Raw genomic sequence first — 22,003 nt, 5'->3', positions numbered from 1 at the left:
TCACACTGTAAATAATGTTTTGTATTATCACTGTATTATTCGCTTTCAGGAAACATGGGTTTTGCAGTACAAAGGTAGATCCATATTGGTTAAAATTCATTTGGCATCTTCCCCCTCCCTTTAAAATAAATTTCAAAAAACAAACCTGAAAGATTAAATGATGATTCCTATGCTTTAAATCCTGTCATTTTGAAACATAGGCTGGACCGATTTGTAGATTGTTGAGACACTTTTAGTTTCTGGCTTGAAAAACTGCTGAGGATATTAGCTGAGACTTCTGCAGGCTGCACGGAAAGAGCATTTCAAAGGTCTTTGCTTGCCGGAGTTCACTTCTCTGTGCAGTAGCACATTATTCTGGAAGCAGTGCTTCTACTCAACTCTTTAATGTTTTTCCAGAAAGAAAAGTACATTAGCTCAGTATCTTTCTTCCATAATGCTAATGCTACTGCTAAAAATCAGAGTTCTCACACAAGCAATGAGGGAGAGAACTGGCATGCCTGTACGGTATGTCTTTATCTCAGTTCCCAGCATTTAACTGGGATCATAGTACTCAGTCCTGTTTGCTTCCCAGTCAGGGAAGTTTCAGGGCTCTGAAGTCCCGGTATCAATTGCATACCACTATGGTATGCAAGCTGCTTTACAGTCCTGCACCTCAGCCTGCACCCAACCACTGCTCTCAAATTGTCCATGACAGATCCAGAAGCTCCTGCTGGTGTTACATCTCAGTGGGACTGGAGGGTGGGCTGGATGTCCACATGGACCAGAAAAGCATCAGCTGCTGCTCCAGATCCTGCTGCCTCAGGCACTGTGCGAGGGATACCAGCACAAACAAAATTAACATCTGGCCTGTAATGTGAGTTATCCCAACCCCTAGCAGCACTAATACCTGAAATCCCCTAGGGCTTGGTCTGGAAACGAAATGACATGTAGAATTCACATTCGGGAATTGTCCTGCCAGGAACAGTTCCTTACTTTCCTTCCCAGTGTGCCAGCAGGATTAGCACTGAATGCACATGGAAAAACCTGCTGAAGACAGCGAGTGTAATGTGTAAATGTACCCAGCTGCAGAAATTAAGAACTATATGTATAAGGAAGCTTCTTCCCCTTTACTGATAAACCATTTTTACTTGCTCTGTTTACTTGCTCTAGTTGCCCTCTACAACTACCTGAAAGGAGGCTGTAGAGAGGTGGGTGTTGGCCTCTTCTCCCAAGTAAATAATGACAGGACCAGAGGAAATGGTCTGAAGTTGCGGCCGGGGAGGTTTAGATTAGATATTAGGAGGAATTACTTTACTGGAAGAGTGGTCAGGCACTGGAACAGCCTGCCCAGGGAGGTGGCTGAGTCACCATCCCTAGAGGTGTTTAAGAAACGTCTAGATGTAGCACTTCAGGGCATGCTCTAGTAACAGAGATTGTAGGTTGTTTGGTTGGACTCGATGACCTTAAGGGTCCTTTCCAACCATGAAGATTCTGTGATTCTGTGAAAATACTAGACACTGTTTTAAGATATTGTTGAAATGCGACTCAAAACCTGGTTCATAAGCAACAGAATACTTAGGAGAAGATCACTGAAGGGGCAAAAGTTATAAAGCAATTAATAAAAAACTGTAGGATTGGATTTAAAACCAACCAAATGGTACCAAATAAAAGGTGAGAATGCTTTGAAGAGTGAGTGCTGATTCCTCTACTTACAGAATTTACACTTACGACGAACAGTACTGGAGACAAATTATTCATCAAAAATAATCTCGTATCTCAAGCTTTGTCTTTCTCAAGATTGATTTTAATGTTTGCTGCTGAAATCTGAAGTGCTGGAAGTGTGTGTGTGCAAGAATATAGTTTGAAACCTAGCAACTCATTGTATAAAGGTACTTTACTCAGGATTGCTGAAAATACTATTTTCTCTGCTCACTGTCACATAATGCACATGTTTCTAAACATCCATCTGCATTTCTTCTGTTTCTGTGGCAGTCACTGCCTTTTAACGTTGTCCTCAGCAAGGGAAGAATCACGTTTGAGCTACGGACTTCAATGCTGCTTCCACCGATGTTATTTTGGCAGTATCCCCTGTACTATGAGCTTACAGAAGACTGACTGTGGTTTTGAATATAGATGTCTCTATTCATATATTTTAATAAGACACTAGAAACGTGACTATTTTACTTGAATGCTTCCTTATACCGTACTTTGAATATTTAAGACCTCTCTTTGCTATGTTAGAAACAGGCACTGTTGAATAACTGATGTATTTCCCCAAAGAAGAGTTCAACTTGCCTAGCTCCTAATCCTGTAATTACTTATGCATGTAGTTAAGAATACAAACATTTCCCTTGTAATCACATGGAGAAGGATATGCTGAATCATGGCCTTTGCTTATAGCCTCATTTCTAGAGGTACTCCCATTAATTCACTAACAATAATGATCCTTTTTTTCTCCTACTTGAAAGAGTATTGTATCAACGCAGAAGGTTTTGCAGTGCAGGTTTTCACAGGAAAACATTTTTTTTGTTCTAAGTATTATCTGTCTAAAGGTAAAGAAACATTCTAACCACCCGTTCAGTAAATATTGATTTAGCTTTTAGCCAAGCTTTTTGTTCTTCAAGAAAACAGAATCAAGGTATGAAATCCTATTGATTGAACTGCCAAACTCAAAGGCAAAATTCTCATTGGCTTCAGTATGGATCAGGATTTCACGAGGAACATTTATGTTTGTAGCGTGGGCTAGTTCTGGTAGCGTGGAGACTTACAGGGCACTCACAAAATAAAAAACCAACATGGACTCAGCCATGCAGAACTATCAGAAATTGTTTAGACCGACACACAACTTTTTTAGCTTTCCAATCACACACACACCTCCTCCAGCTGCTCTTCCTACTAAATAAATAAACCATAAAGAAAAGCCTAGAAAACAGAAAACAGCAACTAGTACTAATGTAGATTTTGTGAGGCTCGTATATAAAAATAATATATATAATAAAATCTCTTTTCCCTTCAGTCCTCACTCAGGCATGATTGAAGCCAAATACAGAGAATAAACTGATTAATCAATTATTCTTTAGAACCTTGACAAAAACTTTTTATAAATTTTTTATATTCCTGGTAATGCTCTAATACCAAGCATTCTGAAACAAATCCAATGTACATTTCTGCTCTTTCTGTTTTCACATGCTGTCTTACACTTTATAGAGATGGCTTTCATTAATACTGAAATAAACCTGACACTGTTTTTACTTAGTAGCCTTTGGTCACTCTATTCCCCTCCTCCCCTTTATGTGTCAGTTGTAAATTGCTTGACAAATATTCTCTTTCATACTTCCCCACTGCCGGCATGCAACATCTTTAAAGATTCAAAAGAGATAGAAAGACTAAAAAGGCAACATGTACATAATGCAGTCGACGGCTCGGTCTTCAGTTAAACTTGCTCAGAGCAACAAACAATAACACTCTATTTTTAATTCAGAGTGCAGGTGGAGAGGCCATGAATGAAAACAAATTTCTGAACACAGACTCCAGCACAGGATCAGTGGAAACGACCGTCAAGCCGTTACCATTTAAAGATCCAAACTTCATCGTAAGTATATTATTTTAACAATTTGAAATTCTAAACTCGTCAAATAAAATGTTAACTAGGATTATGTTTAACCATATTGCTAATATAAATATTAAGAAAGTCAGCTTAACAGCCAAATAAAAGGTCAGCAATTTTTAAGAAACTCATCTGAAGTCCCCGCCACACAATGGTCCAAAGTGCACACTATATTATAGCATGAAAATGGCACTGCTCCAGAGGCAGAACTATTATATTAAGTTCTGGAACAGAGTCAGAAAACCTGCTAGATCAAGGTAAGTGCAAAAGTTTTATGGTGTGGCATCTCACAAACTACCACACCTAGAGAGGAATAATTTATACCACTGTGAATGTAGGAATCCCATCTCCCAGTTCCCAGCCAAGGCAGGCTGCAAAACAACTGAACTAAAAATCAGCCAGAGAGTCATTAGCAACTGGCATTTTGCTCCTCTCCTGGTCCCTGAAACTCGTAACAGACCTGTGGTGACTGTTCTTCCAGTAATTGCTAGATTTAGAAGTAAATGCTCTGTGTTCCCCAGAAGCCTGGCTTGCCTGTGCTCAGAAGTCATGTAAACTCTGACAGCTGACGAAATACAGGCTGCTAAAACACTCTGACGTTTAAACTGGGGCAGAAGGTGAAGGAAGACTCCAGCTAGTAATGCTGTCACTGCTGGGTTTGTTTTTAATATCTTTTTATCTTGCTGTGCCAGCGCCAACTCATTGGCACACTGTACAAATGCTTTCTAGACAAGCAAACTTCTCAGGCTGCTGGTCCTAAGCCAGTGCTTAGAAAGAAGGATTTTGTCCCAGATTTCATTCTGTATGAATAAGACACAGTATCCCACAGCATAAAACCTGAGTAAACGGGCATCGCGCAGCTCACTAAGCACAGGTTTGGCAGGCGGTATAAAATTAATCTCTGACTTGCAAGTTGCTCTATGTCTGCTTTGCAGACCACTTGTGTCACGAGAGGGGCATTCAAATGACTGTACACTTTGCTCACTCTAATCCTCCAGTGAGCACCAGACTCCTTGAGAAATGGGGCTTATTTGCACCCAGAGGCATTCCATGTAGCTTCCATATAGGATTTAAATAGCCAAGAAGCCTCGTGCTGATCCTTCAGTTCTTAGAGGGATGTCGCCATTTCCAAAGAGGCAATATTAATGTCTGCATGCTTGAAATAATAATGAATGTACTGGGCCTTTGGCAACTGCTGCAGAAAGAACAGACAGTTATAATGAAAACATGAAATTGTCCTCCCCAATACAGTAACGAATTTGAGAAGAAATGTATTGAGTTTCAACTAGCTTTTTTTGTCAGTATGAACTGGTAGTAACGATTTGGATGACTTTTTGTATCCTTCCATCCTAATTTGCCTTAAAAGTAGTAAAATAAATCAAATAACGTCTGTCTCTCATAAATACGCCCAAGTTTGAATGATTAGCTCACTGCAGAGGATAGACTTAAAAGTGAAGAATGAGGAAGAAATTACCATTTTCTGAACTTCCTGAATAGAATTTGCATCCCTTGGCAATGGGGAAGGGGAAGAAGACCTGACAGTTGTGTAGAGCAATGAATAGCTCCACCTATCCTAGCTCCAGCTTTCTCCGAACTTCACTAGTGCAGAGGTAGCTTGGCTCATTTGGGCTTGGCAGTCATTACCTTTTGATTGTAGGTATGTGAGGTGATACTCAGACCCATTCCTAGGAGGCATAAGTTCATAATAAACTTTTGAGAAACCAGATTACTGGCAAAAAAAAAAGTCATTATGCAAGGATTTGAGGGAAAATTCATGTAATGAATTTGAATTAGTTATGTAGTACATCTATTTTCATCTCATATTCCAGCAGCCTCTATTTTACAATGATCTCTAGATTACTAAGGTGTTACTCTCAGAGCAAACATTTGCATGTACTTTCTATATTGGGTATCCATTGCCAAAACCTGATATACCATCATCTCATGAGCATCTTTTCTGAATATATCTTATGTCTACAGAAAAAGGCTTTCTCATTGAATCCTTCCTCCTATCATTCTCAGCAATTTAACAGGCTAATTTATAAACCAATCACAGCAGAACTGTGTTTGCAGAAAGAACTTTGCTTAGTTTTGATGAGACTGATGTGGCAGGTAGTAATTATTAACAGAAATAACAATTCCTCAATTGTAAGAACATTTTATTTTCTGAAGTAAAGCTGTAAATCTGTGTCCTTTGATCATTTAAAAGCAGTACAGTATGTTGTGCAGCTTCTGTCTCTGGAGGGACATAAATAAATTACTCTGTAGCAATCACATTTGATAACTGAAACTACCATTATAGTACCCGTGGCAAGCCTTCTATTAGTGTACCTTTCAAAATGCAAAATTGTCTTGGCAGCCAACATTCTATTTATTACTCTTTTTTCTATTCTTCTGTCTTCTATCCTTTGCAAGAAAAATAAAATTTCCAGAAAGTTTCTCACAGTATTCATTACATTTTGCAAGATCAGTTGTGTTTTCTACAGTCATGGATAATTTGTAAAAGAGCTATAGCGGCACCTGTAATATGCCATAAAAAAGGAGAGAGAAAATTTAGCCGTGTAATCACAATTTTAGACACAACTTCATAGTAATAAGTTCTAATACTATGGGAAGTACAAACAGAATCCTGTAATCTCAGGCTAAACCTAACCACATTGATTTTCTATTTCCATGTAAAAAGCAGATCTTCATTTCCTTCAGTTAATCCTAAACATGGTAGCTTTGACACAGTCCAAAAAGCTTTGTTTTTCTTGCAGCCAGATTAAAGTGTACAGTATATTATCCTGCTGATGAAATAAGTGAGGATAACAAATGATTCATGACAAGATGAGACGTATCAGAAAGACTATGAAATAAAAGTGTCATGCTCTGAAATAGTATTCTTTATTTATTTTTTCTCTAACCACCATGTTTTTAATTCTAGCACTCCGGCATTGGTGGAGCAGCAGCTGGCAAGAAGAACAGAACTTGGAAGAACCTAAAACAAATTCTTGCTTCTGAAAGGGCATTGCCATGGCAACTAAATGATCCTAGCTGTAAGCTGCTTAGACGCTTTGCATGTATTTATAAATAATAAAATCCACACAAATAACTTTCTTTAAAACAAACCTAAATTGTTTCATCAGTGCATGCAGCATGCTGCTTGAACAGGGTCCTGTAGTACATTTAAGACTAGTCCAATCACACTCACCGTCCCTAAGTGGAAAGTAGGGGGAAGCAAGTAATTTGGAGTGTTGTGACAAAGTTCAAATACATTTGGGGAGAGGGTTTAATAAAGGAAACGTATTTATCGAAACCAGGTCAGAAACTCCTTATTCCCATCAGGTTTTTGTCACCTCTGCATACAGCCCACATGTCTTCTGACGGGTGGCTGCTGCTTGATTAGCTATATTTGAACTATTTTCAAATAGATTCTGCTAAGCCACACACCTGCAGTATCTTAGACCTCAGCCCGAGTTTTGTATCCAGCTCCTTATCCTAGATTCTTGGGAGGTTTAAATCCTACATCCCCTGTTTAGTTCAGCTGAAACTACACTATTAGCAGTCCTGATTAGCCGTCCTAGCTGATGTACAGCTACAGCAGCAGAGTTACAGCAGTGGTCTTAATCTAGATATACTTCAAATCTATTCATAAACTAGGATACTATTGAACGTAGCTGGAGGCAGAGTGTGATCCTCAGATTTTACCTAAGCATGTGGAGGCATTTCAGAATTGAGCATATGCATATACTTTTCATCAGGCTTGGTGCTTTATCCAAAAATAGCTTGCCATTTTTTGAAGTGTTTTAGACACAACTGTTATAGAAAAATGCAGACTACTGTGTGTTCCTGGCTATTGTAACTGACAATCTGCTGATGTTGCTATTTCTATTATGTTCTGTTTGCAACAGTAAATTTACAGGATTTTTTTTAAGAAGGTGGGAAGAGAAATTCAATTGCATATTTAAAGCCAGCTGTTTGTGGCATTAGTGTCTTTTAGATTATGAGATGATGAGTTAGAAATTTGATATGGATGGAGCATTTGAATTGATCGTAGTATCTGAATGAGATGCAAGGGAGATCAGGAAGGAGGAAAGAAATGAGTCAGGTACAAGATATTCTTGTAAACATTTTAACTACTTAAACATACCAACTGTATCTTAAAAATGTTTATGAGTGAGAGTTGCTATCTAAAGGGCACCAAAGAACGGCAATTTTGATCATTTAGTTTAAACATTCAGAAATTTTCTAGGTCATTGACTGGGCTTAAAATGGTACACGCTTAAAGATTTAACTGATTTAAAAGATTACTTTGCTTTTCTGGATTATAGTATTTCAGAGCTGCAATCTTGATCAATGTTTTGTAGTCTTAACATACAGCATGCGTATGATAATGGCTATTCTTTCTAAATAACTGGCTGCAAGGGAATTCTTTAAGACTTGGAAGAAATCAACACACTTCAACTAGCTCTCGCGTTTTTCCTTCTGGGGGGGGGCAGTTCTGCTTACTGAACTTGTATTAGAGAGGTGAGCAGAACCAGGCTGTTATTTAATAGCGCTAACAGGCTAAATGTTTTCAGAGGTAATTCTTCTTCTAGTTAAGTAGTGCTTTCTTCAGGAAGTAAAGGCAGCATTTTAAAAAAGTATTGTTACCTATTTACATTTTGGGTTTATGCTTTTAAATGTATATAGCACACTGGATTTATCCCTTTGTTTCTCTCTAGATTTTAATATTGATGCTCCTCCTTCCTTTAAGCCTGCCAAGAAATATTCTGACATTTCAGGACTTCCGGTAAGTATTTTATTTTTCTCTTCAAAATTGGCATCTCACTTTCCACAGTGAAATAATGCTGGTGCGTGCTTTTGTAAAAGAGGTACTTGCTGAGGTTCCTATTCAGCCTTGTGCTTAATAAGTTGTCCAGTGATTTAGGACCAAGCCCCAAATACTGTTGCTACATGACAAAATCCTTAGGTTGTTAGTAGATGTCAGGACAGATTAAATACCTTGTCCTGCCAGGTGGCCCCTATCACACCCTTTTTTTCAGATGTAGAGTCTGCATTGGTCACCATCATTTCTGATTCTTTAGATTGTTACAGTGAAAGCTGGTAGCCCACAGTCTCCATGACTGCTAAGTTTGCCAAGCTTTAACCACACAGACTGAAACTTTCCATGCTGAGTGTTTGCCTGAGGCTGATTTATTTCATTCTATCTTTTAGGGAAGGTTTCAAAAAGATGGCTCAGCAATTTCCAAGAATGAGATTAGGCAAAATTACATTGATTGGCCCAGGTTAAATAAAACCAACTTCTTATCATTGCTCTCAAACTTTCCCTCAAACAAATCAGCCTGAGACAGACACTTGGCATGGGCTTTTGAGAATTTCAAATACCCCCATGCTTCAGAGCTGGAACTTGGAGTTTGGCAGATGTATAGCCTGTGTGTCACAGATGGGCTCTTTTACACAGTTTTGTTAAAGAAAATAGAAAAAGAAAAGGAAAAAAAACCCAACCACATTTGCACATGCTCCAAAAAGTCTCGGTAGTTACAATTTGGCACTTGAATTCCCCAAAGATTCTGTTGGCACAAAACAGGAGTAAAGTCATTGAATTCTGCCCAACAAAAATTTTGTATCTGCTGCTGACACTGTTCCTATGTGACATGAATAATTTTACTTAAAACAAACCAGGTGTTAGTAACAGCATATCTTTTCACTTTTCACCTTCAGCCCTCAGTGATTTATTTTGCAGAAAACTATGCATTTATTACAATAGAAATGAATGGGAATGTTGTATTTTGGACTAGAAAAAGGGTTAAGTAATGGTTACGCTAAGTAACTACAATAATGAAAACTTCGTATTGTCAGAGAGCCCAGAATTTCTGGGTCCCTTCCCCCAGTTTAATCTGTTTCTCATCCACGGGGCAGTAGCCCACCTCACAGGGTTGATATGACCTCATAGAGATGCCTGTCAATATACACATTTGTTATGTTAGTGCAGGTTCAGGTTAACACAGCACCTTGCATTCTGTACACTGGATTAGGTGAAAGTCCTCCTGGAGAAAAAGAAATGGGTGATCACTTAATTAAGGACTGCCTTATAGTGGATACACATTACAAAGCATCGAAGAATGGCTATAGCGCCAACAGTAATCCTGCACATCCTAACATTTGAGTTCTTGATTTAGTAGCGCTATGTTTTCTTTGACTTTTTTATTTTTTAAGTAACACATTTAAATAAGGCACCAAGGAGGTGGCATGTTTCCAGCCTGTGCCTTTAAGCATGATTTGGAAATGGAGCGCGTTGCTCAGATGGAGGCTGGTAACCCTTGGTGTGCAAGAGGGAATGGGAAAGCAACATCTCCCTCGCCGATGAACTGGCAGACAGCGAATGGAAGAGACTACTCACGAACCCAGGGAAAATAATTCCCGCCAGCCAGGCAGACTTAGAGTCTTGCAAGAGTATTGCTTTGATATAATAGCAACTTGTTTTCAGACAAGAAGGGGGGGTCAGTTGAATAAGGAACTTTGCGTAAGTACCCCTACTCTATATAAAGATGCAGTGGATGGAGAAAGGGGGGATAGGTGGACATGTGAAATAATAATGAGTAGATTTACCAAAATTGGCAAAAATTCTATACTGGGTAATTTAATGATGTTCATCTGTTTCCTGTCCTCTGCCCTTAAAGTTGCTTTGCAAGTATCAGTAGCATTCACACCAGGTGTTACTGGAGTTGCTGCAACATTTCTGACCTGTGAGGGGCTTATGTGGGGCAGAAAGCATAAGGGTGTAAGTCCCTTTCACTGCCCCATCTCCAAGGAACCAAATAATGCTTTCCAGCACTGGCCTTTGATGCATTTCAAAACTAGTTAGTGGTTGCACCTGTAGTGAGATCATGATGTAGGTTATAGATGTGAGCGAAGACTGTGTCCCTACCAGCTAAGGGGCAGTTTCGCCATAGGAAATAAGAGTCTTCCTCTCAGTTCCTCAGTTTTTCTTTACCAGCTTCTTCTTTCCGTCAGTGGTTTATGTACTCTAACTATTCTGGAACAGTATAAATACTCTCCTTTCTATATGAATCCATTGAGTGCTGCTTTTGTTTCATTTTTGTCTTTCCACTTTTTTTTTTTCTTAATTTTCCACCCTCTAATTACATCATGAATCAAGTTTCCTATTTTACCTGGCCTGCAAGGTTTCTCCAGACTATGATAAAAATACAGTGTTTAAAAAAATCTTTTTTATTAAGGTAACTGAGACAGCGTGTCCTTTAAATTGCTAAGCTGGGAAGGTTTCATAAGAAGCACTAAATATATTCTCAAGATCATTTCCTAGTAGGTAGATATGTGGGGTAATAGAATATTTTAGAAATCTAGTGTAAGAAAAATGTCCCTATATTTTCTGTGTAAAATCTGAAAGCATTTGTGTAAGAATATATTTTCTATGGGAATGCTGGATTCCCCATGGGGAAAAAAAAAGTAAAATAAATTCCTTAGCGTTACTCATTTAGGGAAGGATTAAATGGTCTAGCAGGTACAAAAAAAAAAAAAGAGAACTGTTTTAAAACACTCTCATCAGTATACCTGCAGTTATATTAAATGCCACAATTAAATTCTACTGATCCTCTTTCTGTAACACAAATGGAATTAAATTTACCAATGGTCTAAGCAGGGCAGCAAATTTGTATTTGTCATGCAGCCTAGAATTCAAAAGCTATTGTCTACTATATTGACACTGTAAAATAAAACTATTATTTCCAAACTTGCAAGATGAGTTTTTAGATATTTTAACATGCAAAACAGAGTAATTTATTGTAAAGCAGATGAGAAAAAACCACCCAAACCTTCAAATGTTTATGTTTCTCTTTTCTGAAAATGGATCGGCCTTGTTACTATAAGAACAGATTGAGATAACTAATTTATTGTATCTGGAGAACGTGTATCTGTGGCCTCTGACTTAGTTTCTAAACACTACAGAGTTTTTTCTTTGCAAAATCACCTTACTTCACTTCACTAATCCATTTTAATTATTGCTGAACTAGTGGTAAAGTTTGTTTTCAGACTGAAGTCATGGCGTAAATGAGTCGTTATCGTACATTAGTGTGTGCAAACAGTGCAGCCCACTATGAAGTATCAGAATGAAGAACTTCCATCATATTTTTTAACCTAGACTGGTGCACAACACAAACTGCAGATATTGCTTGGCTAGTTTATTACAGGATTATGCACATCTGAAAAGCATTCCACTTGGTTAGCTTTTTGTTACATGAGGCCAGACTTAAAGTGTGAAATAAAAATAAATTTATACCTGCTGTAAGCATGAAGTTACCGCCAGGGATAAATTTACTCCTAATGCCCTAACTTTGCCATTTGTTTGAAAATTAATTGATGGCTTGATTGTTAGCTGACTACATTTAATTAACCTTGTGGCATTTCTTTGTAAAGAAACAAGCTACAAATAACACATAATTTTCTGCTAAGTCTTATCAGGCCAGACGATTAACTGGATTGTTACCATGGTCAACAGATCCTTTCCTAGATAAAAATGGTGGAGGGCTCTGCACTTCAACAGCATGGATGGAAGGAATGCTCCAGCTTTCCTGGCCTTTTCTTTTTTAGTAGCAAGCTCTTAAGGGTTCTCAACTGCCTATGCCTTGCAGCCTGCCACCATCTCCTGTTAAAGAAGGGTACAGGAGACACTTTCAGAACCTTGGCAGCACTTGGGCGTACAATTGCTGAACAGGAGGTGATTGTCCTGGAGGCGTAAGGTGGAGAGGCCATCCCCTGGAGCCCGCCTTCTTCCAGCCCAGCCTCCTGTGCTGCCCCCTGAGCTCATCCGAGCTCAAGGTTTCTGTAGCAACAAGGAAGGGGAGAGGATGGAAGGAAACTGGCACTGCTCCCAGGCACCCAGCGTCCAAATATAGCAGAGGATACCAGCATAGCCCGGGGTTAGCTGGCCAGGCTGCTATCCTGAAAGCAGGCGTCTGTAGCAAAGCACGACGCTGAGTTCAAATTTCTTATCAGTTCAGTCACAGAACCATAAGCTGAGACTCCCTTGCTTTAACAACCACTTTAAAGTAAATTAAAAGCTAAGTTGTATGCAGGAAGAGAAAATCAGTCCAAAGCTATCAGAGCACCCATAATTCAGGCTCTTTGTGGGTAATTTATTGGCAGCAGCCTGGCTCTTTGGAGAGCTGCCTTGTGAGAGACTGCACAAGGCACAGAGTTGCTAGGGTGAGTTTAGAGAGTTGAGGAATTTCTTTTGCACTGTGTTTTGTATGAAACTATTTCAGCCCTCTCTTATGTTTAATGCATTTTTAATGTGATTTTATAGGGGGTCTCTCAACTTCTCCCAAGTTCTGACATGAGGAGAAAGGAAAAAAAAGTACAAACTTTTGGCCACATGGTAGAACAGCAGCGCTGTTACTGGGAAAAAAAAACTCACTATTTTGTGGTCTTGTAATTAGACACTTTTTTTGGTAATCTCTTTTGCTATGTTCCTTGAATAGTGTCTCTGCCATTGTTTCTTTTTCAGGCAAATTACACAGATCCCCAGAGCAAGTTGAGATTTAGTACTATTGAAGAATTTGCCTATATTCGGATGCTCCCTTCGGATGTGGTTACAGGATACCTGGCTCTAAGGAAAGCAACAAGTATTGTGTCCTGAAGAGACTAAATATTGCCGTATATCGCCTGTTAACAGTGCTAATTCTGAGAATCATGAAACTGACTGTGGGACTGAGGTTCCTTAAAACTATCCATGGATATTTACATCTGGAAGTAGTTGATAATACACGGATTTGAAGAACATATGGATTTAATTTCGATAAATGCTGATATTTGTTAGTTTGCCAATTTGTAAGCAATTTGGTTTGCTGAACAGAATAACTTAGACCTTAAGGATACGTATCTGCACCATAATGTCTAAGTTAGATTAATTTCTGTAGAGACAGGATTTTATCTCCACCCTGTATATTTTATGTACTGCTCTGGCTCAGAAAAAAGAGTCATTTGGATTAAGGAAAAGGTACCAAGATATCCCAACTTCTAAACCTGCTTTGCAGATGCGCTTGCCACTTGGCTATGAAGAATTTTGTCTCATCTATAAAATGAAGCTAAAATACCTAGCAAGTGCTGCTGTTGTGATGACTGTTTATGGTACTGAGCGCTGTGGAAATGAACAGCTTCACACAAATATTTGCATTGAAGAACTGTCAGCATAAATAAAGTTGGACTCAAACTTGTTTTTAAAATATCCTAATGAGTATGTACAGCAGGATCAAATTACCAGATAACTCTTAATCATGACCCTTTGTAGTTTTTGAGTGCTTCTTTTCACAACCTGACTATTCTTCTACCTTTGCTAGTTAGTACAGTATTAGTACAAAATAGTACTAATTTCCCAGACTTTTTAAAAATGATGCCTAAAAAAAGCAGGAATTCCACAGTGCAGTGACGTTCTGGCGCACAGATAGCCTTCAGCAAGGTGAGATCTCCAAATCAGGACACTAAATTTGCACCATGAGGTACCAGAAGAGTAATGGATAACAACTGAACATTGTTACCCTTTGGGGGAAGGAGACTGAAGGGGAGTTTGGACTTTTGCTGGGGGCGCTGACAAGTACATGCCGACATCAGAATGACCATGATGTCCTGAAACTAAGTCTAGGGGCAAGGGGGCAGAGAGTTTTCTGCCCATTCTTTCTTTTTGTCTTCTTCCGTATGACATGCTGCTGATCTGTTGTCTTCCCACTTCTGCATCTTTGTCCCAGCCTTAGACTCTTGTCAGGTGTTAATGTGGACTCCCAAGTTCAGGCTCTGCCATTCCTAGCCTCCAACCGCACAGCTTACCTCCCTTATCTCTCTGAACCCAGCGGGTGCTAGCCAGAAAGGCTGCTAGGCGAGTTACCACTTGCTGTGGGAACAGTGGGAATGTTCTCTTCCTGTATGCAAAACTGCCGGGCGGAAGGACTTGTCCCATAGCTTGTTAGTCCTAGGCTGCCCAGGTCACTAAGGAGGTGAGGCGGTAATCACAAGTGACCGCAGCCGTCCTGTCTCACCCAAGTTCCATCATGGACATCAGGATCTTGTGCAAGGCACCTCTTCTCTCGTGGCTGCACAAGCAGCACCCAGCAGTGACTAGCGTCTAAGCTGCACCTTGAATGCCATTTCTATAGACAGGATAATTAGAACAATTTTATTTTTTTTCTCATTGAAGGAATAAATATGCAGTGTTATTAACGCTAGTTTAATTTCAACTCCAAAACAGGAGAAACAATAATGGCATACATTGTTTAATGAAAGTCTGTGGGACTCGTTCCTCAGTTTTTTGTGATCTAATATTTACAAAAGCACAGTAATTTAAAAAGTCTTTGACATGCTTACAATAGATCCTTCAAAGCCCTGGATACCAGATAATGCTACAACTGTATCACAGAACAAAAAAGAATAAGACAGGATATCTCTCTTCATGCCAGCAAGCATCCAAGCCACATTCTCTTTGCATCCAAGTTTTAGAATTGAAGTTTTTTAACTTACTTTACATACTGAAGATGTGTTTATAAGATAAGCTTAGCACTGATATGAAAAGAAAACACATAGAACTGCTATAAGATCATTTATGCTTTAAATAAGCAGAGAGTAGTTCAGAAAATCGCCTTTTACCAGCTTGTTCTCTCCCACAAATATTTTTAACATTCTTTGGGAATGACTGTTTAGGAACCCAGACTCCCTCACCATCAGAAGTGCTCCACGCGCTCCTGCACTGTATATTAAGATGTTGCTTCTCAGCTAATTTCTACCGCGCAGTGTTTATGCATGCCATTTTCAAAACCCTAAGTGTCCTACTGAATCAATCGCCATCAGAAAAGTAAATACAGCTTAGATTAGGCAAAAACGTTAGTGACGCTTCTCTCAATGTTTTCTGTCCATATGATGGCTGCTAGATTCCCTCTTCTTTCCGTCCTTGTTTCTTCCTTTGTTAGCTACTGGCCCTTTTTTCACAGTCGGTGGTACCTCACTTTTGCTCATTCGGCTGTGCGGTAGCCAAGCTGAGAGTGATGAGTCAGCCACCAGCACCATTCAGCCTTATATTGATCAACAACAGTTTACTATGTGGAACAATCAAACCAAATTTGTTTTTGCAGGAAGCTGAGGACAGAAAAGCTCTAGCAGCCAACATGTACGACATCCTTCAGTCCAACTAGGTTCTTTTTGGGAACAGCACGTGGACCTGCTGCTGTCATCAGTGCCTCCTATGAGAGAACTGAGCAATACAGCCCTCACTATATAGAAGAGAAAATAGGGATAAGTGAAGAGCTCGCCTGTGCCACGGAGTAGTTTTAAAGTATGTTTTATTGACAGCTTTAGAAGAAGAGAAACTGGAGAAGTACATTTATATTCAAAAGTACTTAAGGGATGTTATCTAGATATACATAAATAAGTTGAATTTAAATTGCTGAGAGGACAAAAGAAAAGGCATTTGAAAAGAGAAGCAGTGATGAATACCATTTCAGACTTGTGGGGAATGTGTTTTGACTAATAGAACTGGCACGTCTGTAAAGCAGAAAGCCAGCAGCGAGGGAGAGGACTAATTTGTTCAAGTACAACCATTACTATCTGTCAAGTATCACCTGCCTGTGTTAATACAGACCACGGATGGCTTCAGCCTCACGTGCATTTGCATTAATATGTTCCCCTGTCATCCCCCTCTGTCTGCCCTGTAACAGCTCACAGCACGCTGGTTGCTAAACTCCCACAGAAATCCCATTGACATTAATGGGAAATGAGCTTGTCCAGCAACTCACAAGGTACAGTCCAACTGGCAAAGCTTTGTCCGTAGTCTTTTTGTGGGGCGGAAAAGCATATTTTCCTTGCCTCATCTGTCCTGTCCCTCAGAAAGAATGAGGATGTTCATCAGTGGCCAAGCTCCTGTTCTCCTGTGCAGCTACCTGCCCCCACACGCTGCTGGTCCAGCAAACACTGGGGATGGGGGGGTCCCCTCCAGCTTACTGTGGGGCGAGACTGAAGTAGCTTGTGCTTCCCCCACACTTTGGGTGGATCTACTTGTTCTCTGTGCTTGGGATGCTGCGCTGCAGCTGGGGCAGGGTGGCCTGGGGCTGTAGGATTTCGGGGCCAGCTGGTCCTGAGGAAAGGGCTGTGCTGGGGGCGATGAGAGGAGTGAAGCTCTCAGCAGCTGCAGCTGCTGCCTCCCTCTTCCCATCCTCTCTAGAGGATGGGAGAGCAGGATGCTGGAGCTCCGGGGCTCTTGCCTTGAGTAGTCATCTCTGGTTTGTACGACCCGTGGAAAGTTCCTGCCCCAGCCCTGCCATCTGCTGCATCTGTGCTAGGAACGACTTTGGCTCCCTGTCCTGGAAAGTGGCAAAACTCAATTCAGAGAGGCCTTGGGTCAGCTCATTTTGGAGCCCCCGCATTTCACTGTCCCGTGCTTCCCTGCTTTCTCCAATCATAGCGTTCTGGATCCCTATGGAGTTGCTATATACAGGCTTCCATGGACAGGAGTAGCAGGCACATGCAGGGAGATGTGCCTTGACCTCCTTTGGCAGAGGCCTGTAAGTGTTAAACCTCACCAAAGCACAAGGAAATAAAGGTAAGGAGAGGGGAGGGCTTTTTACTGGTGGAGAATATCAAAAGTAAAAATTAACTAGTATAAGGTTAAGTCCGCTCTGTTAAGAAAAAAGCTCAAAACTCCCTGCACAATTACAGTCTTTTTCCTGAAGGGCTATTAATACAACAGTCATTTATTACTAGAAAACTTACCAACGGGTTTTAAGGCCTCTTACAATCTCTAACAATGTACATGGTTTACATACTTGAGACAAAATAGCACCTAGTTTTTCTTTCTGAATCACTTCAGGGAAGAGGACTTTCACAGACTTGATGTCAGCTTCTGGGGAAAAAAAAACCTGGCAGTGCTTTTTTAAACAAGAAGAGTCAAGAGGTATCCATATTGTAACTGAACACTTCAGTCACACTAAGATTACCACTGATAGTAGAACTCACAGAAATCCCTTTGTATTTTTCTCTTTTTAGTATGTCCCCCCCAATTGAAAACCACTTTTCTCTGCCTGTTGGAGAGTGGATGGGTGGCACATAATAAAATAATACATCTTCAGGTAAGGGAAACATGTTTTTAAGTCCATTTGGTATCTGTAAGTATTGCTTGACTTGGTTTTGTATTATCTGAGAATCTTGACAAATCCGGTGCTTTCAGACGATTACACTACTGTAAATCACAGCCTACAGACAGCAATAGCAATAATCTCTTGGGAGAGAGAATAACAACAACTAACAAAAGTTGTTTAAACTATTGGTAAGTAGTGCTTGTGTAATTGCACACAGTTTATCACCTATCAGATCACATGTGTTAAGTACTGAGCATCGCTTTTTGTGACGCCTTAGCCTAAAAATCAATAATCTCTACATAAAAATCGTAGTACTAGTGGACTAAGTAGTAAGCTGGTTTGGGGGATGGCTGTGGTTCGTGTTTGCCAGCGTGTTCTCCTCTGGGCAAGAGCTCCTGTCAGCGGCTTGCACGCCGGCTGCTGTGGCTCTGTTACTTGACTCCAGTATACCCAGCGCAGCACCCCAGCAAACTGCATCTGGTTCCTGGACTATCTGAAGTCTTCTCCACTGTCCCAAATCTGGGATGCAAAAATTACTCTTCTCTCAAGTGGAGAAATCATTTACAAGCCGCTAACCGTGCACAGCACGTGTGAACAGTGTCCCTTTTCTCTGCGAGTTTTGAATCCAAAGCATAGTTTGTGTAAAAGGAGAATAGGTGCCCCTCCTGTGGGTATTTCTGTTTCAGCACAGGTCACACACAAGCAAGTTTTCAGCATCAGGTTTTGGAATTTCTGAACACAGATGCCTACCCATGCATGGGAAGAAAGTGTTTCCTGCCTCATCACAATAAATTGGTGTCCGTGCACGTTCGGTTCCTCTGTATAGATCTGATAAACCTACAGCAATAAAGCCTTAAGAGCAGAGGTGCAGGCCTGGCCTGCTGGGTCAATACTTTGTGGGCGTTGGGCACTGGGTAAGCAAAGGTAAAAGGGAATGTTTGAATTTCGGCTGCGATCCCATTTCTATCCTGAGGGACAGCAGATTTACAAGACAGCTTCTGTTGGTTGTCTTCTCCCAGGAGGAGGAGGTGCCTCTAAAAGGACACCATAGACACACACATTGCCTACCTACTGTGTGGCAGGTCATTAGTTTCATGACTAATGCATCAAGACAATGTAGAGAGGACAGAATTAAGCATCTTTTAATATTATTGTCAGCCCAGATCCTCTCTGACCTTCCAACTTAGACAACTGGGATGCTGGTAAACCCCTGCGTGCTCACAGAAGGGCGTGAAGGAGTGACCCCACCCACACAGAGGAGGGCTCCAGTGGTCTCAACTCCACCCAAACAATTAGAGGGATTAATTGTGTGAAACATTCAGGTTGTGGCTGCTAACCGCAACGGGAGGGCTGACTGGGTGTGCGCCTCCCCTGTCCTGTGTCTACAGCTCCATCCTCCACCTGGTGGCTGGGCAAACACGGTGGGGATGAATACGTGTGGGCAATCTCATGGTGGGAGTCTGCCTGCCAGCTCAGGACCAAAAAGCAGGCACCCACTTTCAAACAACTGGAAAGAGCCAGCAGCCTCTAGGAGCGTGCCTGAATAGCAGTTCTTACATGGGAGACAACAGAGGCAGCGTGGGGGCTGATAATAACCTTAATAAAGAGGAAATCTCCAGAATTTCAGCAAGAGCTGGACTTTGATTAAGGTGAGAGGACTGGAAGTGGGACTGCAGAAGCAATTGCCCTGACAGTATAAGGCTAGGCTGAAGAGAAATCATTTATAAAACACACCGTGGGTGATTCTTACCCCTCTGAAATAACACATATGTCATTATGGTGGTTTTATATTTGGAATAAAGAACATAAATAGAGCATAAATCACTACTTCAAATTGTGCTTTTCTGGAAGGTATGTCATAGCTGGTGATGTGGAATCAATGGCTGTCATCAGTCTCCTGTGCACAAGCGACAGCAGCTAATAGGCACAAGCCTTGTTTTCCTCATATTAAACGGGCTTTTGTTACTGAAGCTGATGGTAAAACACAATCAAACAAATATTTTTGGCCTCTAACAACCAAGAATTTGTTTGTTTGTCATGCTTCATCTCTTGTACCAGGCTGTACAAAATCAGAGAGCTAAGAAATAAGTACCAGCAACTCCTTTACAGTGTTATGTGAGCCCTTCCCACGAGCTTTGGAAATTGAGAATTATTACTGCTATTTTAGTGAAGTACGAGATGTTTCACGTCAGTACCCTGGTTCGGCCCCATGCTTCCTGCACCCTTGGGAAACGGCATGTCGAACCCCACTGTGACCCGCCCTCCAAATGGTTTATTTCAGCATCTGTCTCCACGTTAACTAATAATGAATTGGGAGCCAAATTCTCCGTGGGCCTTGAGATGTCCTTCTGAAGGGTCACACTGGGACAGAGAGTGCAAAAGCCATTCTTCCTGTACATTTCCTATATACAATGCCACTGGGACACACAGACCTCTCTGGAGTCTTTGGGCAGCAATGCTCACCCCAAGGTCTGTTTATACCTTTCATAAAAAACACGCATAAGCCACGTGGATGATTTTTGGAATAGGGAGCAGAATCCTACTCTTCCACCTTTCACACACACGCTCTGCTCACTGCGCTTACCAGTCTCTCGATTAATCCCTCCAACCCTACGAGTCATGGGATTGCACCCCCTGCAAACCAGTTATACAGCCCTGGTAGTTTGGACACTCTCCAGAAAATGGGAGAGGTGCTTCGAATCTGTTAGGTGAAAGAGGAGACTGAGCCCATATCAAAGGGCCAGGGGAAGCATCCTCACCCTGGGCGGTTGGATAAGGAGAGCAGGAGCTGCAGCATCATCCCTGTACTGGCTGTATTTCCAACAAAGGCAATAGCCTACAATAGCCTTTTTGCAGAGTGCGATGCAGAAGAGCACTGCATCTGCTGCTGGAGGACAGAACGTGGGCAGGAGGCTGGCACCGAGCTGCTCAGCTCTGTTGAGGCTGACATGTCTCTGGGCACGCTCAAAGGAAGAGCTTCAGATGTCTGGGTAACCATCCAAGATCCAGTCAGCAGCTGTGTGAGGATACGGAGGACTGCAGGTTTGGGCATAGCCTGTCTAAACTCCATCCAGATCCCCTTTTGGGGATCTGCTCCTCTCTGAAGACTTGGGAATGAGTCTTACCAACTCAGTGGATTTTGACTCAACACCCGTATCATCTGACCAGCTCACATAGCACGTGCGTCTTGTCACCAGGAGGCACCTGGTATTGCTCCCAGGACTGGATCTGAAGTGGTGCAAGCATGAGATCAGAGGAGGAAAAAAAATACTCAAGGGCAGACAGAGAATGACAAGAGGCGCTCTTGTCATTCTCACAGAACTTCTCTGCCTTTCAGGCCACATCTCTATTACCTTCATGACCTATTTAGCACAACCATCTACCTCCAGCTTTTCCAAACTTGGAAAAGACACTGGACAAGGTTAAAAATCCTGTCCTACAACATATATTTCTAAGCAGTTCTTAAAAGCCATAACCAGAATCCAGCAGTAAGAGGTGTCCTAAAAGTCCTCCTTCACACCTCTGTGCTGGCTGTAGGTGTCCAGGTTTTGGCAGGAGGGGGGCTGCAGGGGTGGCCTCTGTGGGAAGAGGTTCAGGGGCTTTAGGATGCTTAAGAATTACAGATGCCGTTTTCTGACCCCCTAAAAATGAATATTTGATGCAACAGCTTGTTTTTTGGGTCATACAGAAGGAGAGGCTTTATTTTGTCCTAAGTAGCACATACAAGTTTGATCAAGTAGTAATTATATCTGAGCCACTAAGAAATAATCTCCAAGGCATAATTAGTAACAGCACCTTCCCTGGGAGATGTGATTCCCTCCACCTCCCACTTCCCCTCCCTGCTCCAAAAAACGCAACAACCACCCAAGCAAAACCCCTCAAACCACCACAGCCCTGTGATATTCATCTTAAAAATGAGGACTGAGGAATGATGAAAGTTAATCAAAGGAAGGTGTTTACAGAAAATCAGTAGAATACAGCTGCAGATCTGCAGAAACTGCTTACTGAAAACAGAAAAGAAGCACTAGAAGAAGAAAAATTCCAAGTGGAAAAGCAAGAAGAAAGGCTGAAACCACAAGAGGAAAGCTAACGTCCCACATTGCCAAAAAGGCAGGCAAAAGGATAATCGAAACGCCACGGTGGGCCAAAGCCAGAAGCATCCTCTACAGCAGTCCTTCTGTCAAAACGGGAGATTGAAGCAAAGCTTAAAATGGAATGATTTCACCAGAAAATCAAAAATGGCTTGCCATGGAGCCAGCCAGCTATCCTAATGTACAAAGTGTTTTCCAACAGCAAGCAA

The 22,003-nt window shown here is 41.2% G+C and overlaps 1 protein-coding gene across 1 annotated transcript in view; it reads left to right on the top strand.

The window, feature by feature from the left end:
• Positions 1-13,812, top strand: part of INO80C (INO80 complex subunit C) — a 31,952-nt gene extending 18,140 nt beyond the window's left edge. The window contains exons 2-5 of the mRNA XM_054190267.1: positions 3,461-3,571; positions 6,513-6,624; positions 8,293-8,360; positions 13,095-13,812. Of these exons, the coding sequence (XP_054046242.1) occupies positions 3,461-3,571; positions 6,513-6,624; positions 8,293-8,360; positions 13,095-13,226 (423 nt within the window). The 3' untranslated portion in view covers positions 13,227-13,812. The remainder of the gene's footprint in view (positions 1-3,460; positions 3,572-6,512; positions 6,625-8,292; positions 8,361-13,094) is intronic.
• The last annotated feature ends 8,191 nt before the right edge of the window (positions 13,813-22,003 follow it).

Source organism: Rissa tridactyla, chromosome 2, assembly GCF_028500815.1.
Source record: "Rissa tridactyla isolate bRisTri1 chromosome 2, bRisTri1.patW.cur.20221130, whole genome shotgun sequence".
Lineage (NCBI taxonomy): Eukaryota > Metazoa > Chordata > Aves > Charadriiformes > Laridae > Rissa > Rissa tridactyla.
Note: the sequence above shows the minus strand (reverse complement) of the source record. Positions and strands in the feature narration are given on the sequence as shown.